This window comes from Myzus persicae, unplaced genomic scaffold (genome assembly GCF_001856785.1).
Source record: "Myzus persicae strain clone G006 unplaced genomic scaffold, MPER_G0061.0, whole genome shotgun sequence".
Classification (NCBI taxonomy): Eukaryota; Metazoa; Arthropoda; class Insecta; order Hemiptera; family Aphididae; genus Myzus; species Myzus persicae.
In genome coordinates, this window is record NW_019103354.1 from 204959 (window position 1) to 214440 (window position 9482).

The 9482-nt window shown below is 29.3% G+C and overlaps 1 protein-coding gene across 2 annotated transcripts; it reads left to right on the forward strand.

Annotated features, from left to right (window-relative positions):
* Positions 1 to 329: 329 nt before the first annotated feature.
* LOC111034362 (repressor of RNA polymerase III transcription MAF1 homolog) lies at positions 330 to 9141 on the forward strand. 2 transcript variants are annotated; one of them, XM_022315543.1, is made up of 6 exons: positions 336 to 1257; positions 1325 to 1462; positions 4203 to 4359; positions 7641 to 7843; positions 7906 to 8028; positions 8277 to 9141. In XM_022315543.1, the coding sequence occupies exons 1-6, from the start codon at positions 1175 to 1177 to the stop codon at positions 8440 to 8442; spliced, it is 870 nt and encodes a 289-aa protein (XP_022171235.1). In that variant the 5' UTR covers positions 336 to 1174; the 3' UTR covers positions 8443 to 9141. The 2 variants fall into 2 exon arrangements, with proteins under 2 accessions (XP_022171236.1, XP_022171235.1); XM_022315544.1 differs by lacking the exon at positions 7906 to 8028 and having other exon boundaries at positions 330 to 1257.
* Positions 9142 to 9482: the final 341 nt, after the last annotated feature.

Here is a 9482-nt window from a genome sequence, read left to right on the forward strand (position 1 = left end):
GACACTCACTCACCCACAAGGCCACAAGCCCACAACCCACCAACCCAGGCTACCCCACCAACCGATGGCGAAGCAACACAATGTCACAATGACTGAATAACGTCGGGCGCGGGCAGCTGTTTTCCAAACCAAAGGCCGTTTGCCGTAGAGCCGTGTGCGCATGCGCGCTCGGGCCCCTCGAAAACTCTTTCTCTCTCACTCTACACCTCCCACGTTCACACACACACACCATCCGACATAGTCATAGTACAATGTAATGATCGTGTGCGTATGAGCGCACGTTCGAGAGAGAGAGAGAGAGAGAGAGAGAGAGTGAGAGCGAAAGAATGATATTGCGGCTGCGACGGTATTGTAGGTAAAGGATGGCGCTACGGTAGTTCGGTGGGGTGGTACCGTGTTCAAATGATAAAGATTAGAGATTCCCGACTGGCTCACTACCAGGCATCAGCTTGCAACAACAATAATAATAATATCAGAAAGATAAATAGTACAAAGGAGTCAAGGTCGTCAACACAACATCCCGCAAAATATTATTATTAGATATTGGTGGCAGCGGCGGCAATCGGCATTTTGGCTTGGCGGTCATTTTTATCGCGTCCGTAATCCGTAATTGTGTGAGTGTGTGTCTGTGTGCGTGAATGTTAGTGCGCGCGCGCTGTGAGTAAACAAAAACAACTCGATAAATAATAAACGTTCAACGGACAAAGCAAGTGTTACGACTTTCAACTCTTTCAAGTGTGTGTTGCGCCCGACCGTTTAGTCATTGCGCCTTTCTTTTTCGTTCGACATTTCGACCCCTCGTACGCGACTGCACGGCGTTCGAATCAATACGGCGAATACCTAGGTCGAGATCCGTTGTTATTAATCAGCAATCTTTTACTGATCGCCGGCTGACTAGACGGCTCACCGTAGGCGTACCTATTGTATTTTTTCCTGCCCGGAAACCGTCATTCGTAATTTGCCCTTCGAAGGTCGGTGTCGACGACAGTACCATACCGTCTGGACAGGGACGACCATATCCGTCCTTACATGGACCGCGGTGCTATCAGCGTAAAAATGGAACGTTTGACGACATACCCGAATTTGAGTAATTGCTTTGTACAACGAATACGGTATTTCCCGCACAATTTGCGGATATAAATAATATTGACATTGCTCCATTGTTGTATCCATCATGAAACTGTTGGAGAGCTCTCAATTAACCGAGCTGTCGAGAGCGCTTTGTGTGGACCGAGGAGATGTTAAAGTCGTTGCCAGGTAATATTGTTGTTATACTCATCATTCAAATGTACATGTTGGTCATAATATTTTTTGTTGTACCTAGGATCGAAAGCTATTCGTGCAAAATGGTAGGCGATGAAAAACATAAGTATAAAAAGTTTTACTCCCAGAGTGGCACACAGCCAGGTGACCTCGAAGCACTGGGCTGTTCACCCAACAGTGATCCACGATATGGAAGAAGGTATTAAAAACTAACATTGCATTTACAGTTTTATGTACAGACCATGATAAAATAGATAGGTATCATCACAGTTGTAATAGTTTTTTTCTATATTATATATGTATGCATGTGATTGATAGCTTATAAGAAGTGGAGAACTACAATATAGGGGAAGTAAAGAGTGGAGGATATGTATCAAAAAGTTGAAATGATACTTAGCTGGCTAGTTTTTTTGTCATGATACATACCAAAAATAAAAAACAAATTATGTTAAAGTTACCCTATCTCTTATAATATTATAATATTAGTATTTAATACATAGGTATTACTGTAGGTAAACTTTATTTTTATTTCATTATAGATTAAGGCTAAAATATTGGTACAACCATGTTTATGATTAGGTAAAGCAATTCAAATTATATATTACTGGCAGTGCCGTCTTAAGGCATGGGCCCGTAGGGCCCGGGCCCGGGGCCCCAAAATTTTAAGGGCCCCAAATTCACATAGATTACATTATTTACGAATATCATAATTTTACATTTTTTTGAATGTTTTTAATATAAATCTCGAACGAAAAAATATTTAAATTAGCTTTGTATCAAAATAATACAATTTGATTAATTTCTAAATTTTATTGTTATTTCTGGTCCACATTACACGTACATTATTTTTACGTGCGCTATGTTATCGCCGTTATCGGTTATTTCGATTTGTTTTACGTAGAAGCACATAGAAGTATTGCAAGTGCTATTTATAAAATAATATGAAATATCTTATCTTATAAGCTGTAGCGTCGACACAGATGTCAATCGTCATTGTTGACTGTACAGCTGCAGTTCATAGAACATTACACACACATATAATCGGATAATCCACATAAATATCTACATTTTGGCTCGTGTGCGTTTAATTTTTAATTCAAAAAAAATTTGTCTTACGTAAGTAAACTTTACACTAACCTTAATATTTATTATTTTCTTTATTATTATAATTATAAATTAATAAATTACACACTCAACTAAATAGAAAATAACAATTTAAGAACGGTTCTTAATTATGCGTTTATGACGAAGAAAATTAACAAAAATTTACAAAAAGAAAACCTTACTATTGACGTCGGTTCAAAATTATTTGATTCTCTTGCTGGATTTCTAAGTGAGATTAGAGATAACTTTTATAGTTATGAAAGTTCCGCTAGAGAAAAATTTCCAGATTCTGACTATAAAGATTTACACCAACGAACTAAGAAGAGGAGTATTCATTTAACATTACCCGGTGAACTGACAAACAAAAGTACATCGTTTTCAGGTAGTGAAAAATTCAAAATAGAAACTTACTTCCCAATAATAGATACATTAATAACTCAGTTAAAAATTCGTGGTAAATCATACAATTCAATAAATAAACTGTTTGGATTATTCTCTAATTTAAAAAATTTAGAGACAAAAAAAGTACAAGTCCATTGTAAAACATTTGCGGAAATTTATCACGTAGATATTAATGAAAATGAATTAATTTTAGAATGTATACACTTAAAAGCGTATCTATCGGAACTTGATATTTCTGAATTCAGTATTTCTAGTACATACAAATATTTAAAAACAAATAGACTAGAAGAAACATTTCCAAACATAATAATATCTTTCCGAATTTTTTTATCAATGATGATTACCAACTGCAGTGGGGAACGTTCATTTTCAAAGTTAAATTTAATTAAAGAAGAGCTTAGAAGTACAATGAGCCAGAAACGATTAAACTCCCTATCTTTAATGAGTATTGAACATGAACTACTATCAAGTTTAGATTATGAAAATGTTATTGAAGACTTTGCGAATGAAAAAGCTAAGAAGAAACCATTAAAGAGTATTTAATAATTGAAAAATTTATATCATGTTTTTTTTAAAAATATATTAGTTTTTGTTTAATGAATTACATTTATTTTTTAACTATAAAACATATTGATGTATGAATAATTAATATCTTGACGTTATAATTAATAGGAAAGTATTTTTTGACCGTTTATTTTGAAAGTAAAATAAAGAATAAAGTAACAGAGATTTAAACAAAAATTCACTTTTTACTAATAAAGTGTAATATTTAATAAATAATATGCATTATGTGTTAAAAAATTTATATACCATAATTTAGTAGGTATTGTAAGGCCCCCGAAATATGTTGGGCCCGGGGCCCCGTAAAACCTTAAGACGGCCCTGATTACTGGTAATTTGTATTAAACTTATATGGTAAATTTAATGTTTTACAATAAAATGATTTTCTGACTTCAATAGTAAAATATATTTAGATAATATATTGAAAAGAAAAACAGTCTATTATAGGCATCACTTTCGTTTTAAATATCTAATAAGAAATACACAGAGTTGCTGTTTGAGGATATTGTGAAAGTTAAACATTTTACATGATAGTTATCACTTATTAGTTAGCTCGTCACTAGGGAACAAGCAAGTGATGTGTAGGGCATCATACAATTTTGAAAGAAATTGAAGGCGGAAAAATAAAAAAAATAATGGTATAAAAAGCTGCATTACAATTTTTGCTCTAGGGCAGAAAATATTCAACTACAGGCCTGCTTATCAGAAATAGTTAAAATAATACTCTCATTAGTCTTAACTTTTGTCATTAAATAATTTGACTTTCATAATTTAACGATTATCTATTATTGTATGGTATTATCTAATCTTAAAGCCTACTTAAAAAAGTTGATTTAAATTTAATTTAATGGATGATTTATGTATGTTTACAGTCTCAGTGTATCTGGAGATGAAGAAGTCTTGTTATGTGATACAATATCACGCAAATCTTTATTTTACTTGATTGCAACACTTAATGCCACATTTGCACCTGACTACGATTTCACAGACGCCAAGTCATCAGAATTTAGTAGAGAACGTAGTTTGCAGGTTAATAATTAATAAATATTATGGTTGAATATTATTATAATATTATTATTATAGTCGGGTGAATGAAAAGTGGCCTCTGATGCTTACGCGCCTAGCGGTGAATTTTTATCATTGTACCACAAAATTATGGAAAAAAACACTCGCATTTTAATTATTAATCATAATGCAATTACGCGCTTTACGTGATCCACTTTGAGAACACGCAGCTTATCGAAAAAAAAAAGGTTCCTATCATTTTGCCAGCGGCCACTTTTCATTCACCCGACTAGTTTTTTAACTAAAGATAAAAAAAAGGCACTGAAGTGTAAGCAATTTAATTATTATTTAACGATTTAAAGTGTTAAGTATACAATTCATTTACAAATTAATTTTATAGTATAATATTAAAATTAATAATAATTAATTGGTTGTAGTTTAATATTTTGTCATTCATTTCTATGCTCTTTATAATGCATTGTTTATTGAATATAGAATTAAGATTTTTACATTCACTCAAATTTTTAAATAAAGAAAATCTTGCAAAATTAAATACTGTTTGAAGCTCTTGGAGGTAAATAAAAATATTTTAAATATTACATGCATAAAAACAATATTCTTAGTATAAGTCTCTGTAGATACAAAACCTAAAAATGACCTAATAATCATTATTGTCAACTCATTAAATTTTTGAACACCTAACCTTTTTACTTTTAAAAAGTGTAAATTACTGATTTGTGATAAATGATATTTCGATAGAGATAACATTTGTTATTACATGCATTGTCCAAGTCATCATATTGCATTTGTTTTTTAAATATTCACGAATTCCAGCTTCTATTATTCATTTATTAACTATTTTAATCAAAATATTACATTTTAAAACTCATTAGTGTAATTTTATTAGTATCCTAAATGTTTATCTGATTCAAATTTAGGAATCGGTTGCTCTGCATCTGCAAAAATGATCATTTAATGTTCCAGTTATTTGTATAAGTATTCACTTCATCAAATTTATAAAATATAACATTCAATTCTAATTTAAAGTGATTTTATGTAGTTTAAACTTCTGTAAACTAGTTCTAATAAATACATTTAAGATATAACCCTCATTGACAACCTAGAATTGTCCATACACTATTAGATACCTTAGATAATATGAAAATTAGAGGTAAGGAGACCAAACTCCATTTACAATATGGGCCGACAAAAAGCTCACGGTTATTTTGCTACCAAGGTGCACCGTTTGATGGGAGGGCTACGTTCTACCACGTACTATGCCATATATGTATTTCCTTTTTGATTTTTTGAATTATTGTTCATTACTTGGTCATGTTAAAGTATACCTAAATATACAATTAAAATTCAAAAGGTTGTTGGTACTAAAAAAGTTATAAATTGATTCAAATTTATTAATGTCACTGGCACCTATCAATTATCATTATTGATATTTTTGTTAACTGTAAGGTTACTAAAGAATAATTTTGTTTTATTATTATTTTATTATAATCTTAATTATTGTGCATTAAATTAATAACCTTTTCATGTTTTCTTGTTTTCCAATTATTTGTTATATCTATCATTTTGCGCCTAGTGACAAATAAGTAATTTCATATTAGAATTTTCTAATTCACATCAAATTAATTATTTTATTATAAATCAATTATGCTTGTCTAATCCAGCTGTTAAAGTAAAAATTACAATTTTATAATCATGTAATTTATTCATTTTTTTAAATTTTGTAAGGCTTTTTATATTTCCATGTGTAGGTAGGTTCAAGAAAATATTTTTGTTTTGTTATAAATTGTTCTATTTCCTATATTTATTGAAATAGCTTCACCTTCCATTGGTTTTGATTAACTAGTTGAGCTGATGCGTCTCCAAATTTGTTTTTATTTGTGCTGCCAAACCATAGTTCATTTTTGAATCTGTGAAAATACTGTGAGCTCTTGAATATACAGGGTTTGTTTGAAAAAATATTTTTTACATCTTCTTTAATATTATGCACATTGTTACAATTATAAATATTACGCTTACAAGTTTCAGAGTTTGTATTACTATGATATCATTATTATTTTTGTTAATATTATTATCTTAATGCAATGTTAAAGTTCTATTTTTGAAGTCATATTGGCATTATATTGGTATAAAAATGTATTTCCAATTATTATGTTATGAAAAGATATATTTTTTATAACATATGCTGTAATTTCAAATTCATGGGAGCTTATGTTTATTTGTAATTAAAATTGATTTGTGTATAGAGTTAGAGGCTTATTCCTGTTAATATGAAAAGTTCTTTTTTTAATTTGCTATTTGGAGACATTAACGTATGTATAATTCAACATATACTTGCTTCAGTGCCTATTGTTACTGGCATTGTAATGTTATTTAATATTAATTTTAGCTTTAACACAGAGTTTCAGTTATATTATTTATTTAATATTTATATTTTGGGAAGTCTGAAGATAAAGGTGAAGCTATCACTAAAGTTTAACCTAGAAGTTAGTTTTTTAAGTTCTGATTAATAGATGACACAACTTTGACAAGTGTCTTATTTTGTCGCAAATTTGACATATTGTAAATATGTTATTGAAAAAGCAGCTTCCTGTTCCATGATTATATTTAAAGAGTATTTTTAATTGTTTTAACTCGTGGTTGATACATAATTTTATTTCGATAGCATTCGATTGGGTGCCAAGTAAACATATTTCACACTTTTATCATTAGCATAATTTTGATTAAAAAGGTTGTTTTATTTCTATGAATTGGGAGGAAAAATTATTTTTGTTGGTGTTTGATTTCACCCTCATCAAACTACCAGTATTTGTGAGAAATAATAAATCATGTTTAATTCAAAAAACATACATAATCCCTATTCTATAATATAATGGTAAAATGTAGCCCTCTTATCGAACTGGTGCTGGAATAACTGTGTGTTTTTTGTCCTCCCACTTTTATGATAGGCTTGAACTATAGGGTGTTTCAGAAATCGGTACAAATGGGAATTTTGCTGATGATGATTGGTAGCTTTTTGTGGAAAAATTTTCATTTTTAATAAAACGTGTGACATTAATGGTGTTTTTAAATTTGTATTGATTTCTGCAACACCTTATATAATATATTGACAATTTAGGGACAAGAAAAAAAATCAAATTATAGATATCCAACTGTAAAAATAAAAACTATTTGTGTACTATTCAGTTACTAAATATTTAATAGCAAAAAAAATGTTTTTCTTATAAAAGTTTCAAGAACAACAGTTACTTATTATTTTTAATGTTTTATTTTTTATATCATTTTAGTGGGTCATGAGAGATGTGGATAATAACTTATCAGCAGTCATTGTAGAACCTAACACAGCAACATCATGTGTTACATCTAATCAGATTATTATGATAAATCATCTACAAAGTAATACAGCTCCCAAAAACTACTCACAGTTACGTGACAAACTCTGGGAAGTAATTGACAAAGAAATTGGCATGTCACAATGTGACATTTACAGGTAATAAACTTAATACAACCCAATTGTAAACACATTCTATATTCATTATGTGTCACTTACAGCTATACACCTGATATGCGATCAGATCCATTTAGCGAAGATGGGTGCCTGTGGTCATTCAACTATTTCTTTTACAACAAAAAACTTAAAAGAATTTTATTTTTTACTTGCCGTCGCATTATTAGGCAAGTTTCAGAAATGCATAGTTAAAATTTTAATTGAGAAGTTTAAGATTTACATATGTTTTTCTTGATATTTATTTTTATTTTGGTATAAAAAAATAATATGGTAAAATTCACTAAAAACTTATGTTTATTATATTTTCTCATTGAATCTATTACTTCTCAGATTTAATTTTGTATTTATGTTTGTTGGTATATAATTCTTGACTATTTATGTTGAATTAACTTTTTTGTTATTTTTTGTACTTTAGTTCTTCTTATCCCATGGACTTTGATGGATCAATAGGGACAGGCTCTGAGTCTATGTTCTTGTCTGATTATTATGATGATGGCAGTGCTGAAAGCAACAGTAGACATCGTAGAGAACGAAGTCCTCTAAACAATAGTCGCCGTCGAGGTGGAAATAGTAATTTCTGAATGACAAAATTTATGAAAGAAAATAGTCTTAATATACTTTTATCTTGCTGTCTCTCTTTTCTTTTCTATGCTTTTAAATATGTATTAGTACACATTATTTAATAAATATTATTATTCAAAAAATAATTATAACATAGATATATAATATACACACAAATATTGTATCATTTTACACATTTGCACTTTTAATTGTTATTATGTGTGAGTATAATTATACTAAGATTATAAATGGTTTTACCAATGTGTGGTAATATATTAGTGTGGTGGATCTCAGTTATTGCATATTTTAATAGTCATGATTGAATTTTATTGTCAGCAATTGTGTTGATATTTATTTATATTTAAATTTATTAACAAACCATTTTACTAAACATTATTTAAGAATGGCATTATTATGATATGAAAGGTTTATGAAATTGTATATCCAATAATTAATTTAAGTATATTTTATCCATAAATTAAATTGTTTAAATTTTATATTATTTATTACAGTAACAAAGTATTATTATACACTTTTAGGTACCACTGAAAGTCCTGATCTTTACCTTAAAACTATTTTATTTTTTGTACTGGTTAGATGCAGTTTAGTTTGTATGACCATAGTATTACGAACAAATGATTTATGTACTTGAAATATAATAGATGTATAAAATGAAATATATTGTCCAAAGATAAATTATATAAATATGTATGTTTTTATAAATGTAGTGTACCTGTAAGAAATATTACTCTTGAACTTATCCATACAATCTAAGTTTAAAAGTTTTAAACTTTATAAATTATCTTGCTAAAATTAATTTTAATTTTAATGAAATCATTTTAAAGTGTATACAAGTACAATAATAGAGTTGCAAATTTCAAGGTCAGCTTAATGGTAACATTTTGTTTATAACAAATTATAAATCAAGACCTGTTTTAAGACAAAAACCATCATTTGTGGTTTTGTACAAATAATTAATTGATAAAAATTAGAACTCGGTACTACCTTTAAATAGTAGCTATCAATTTTCTTAATTTGGTTACCTATTAATTATCAAATA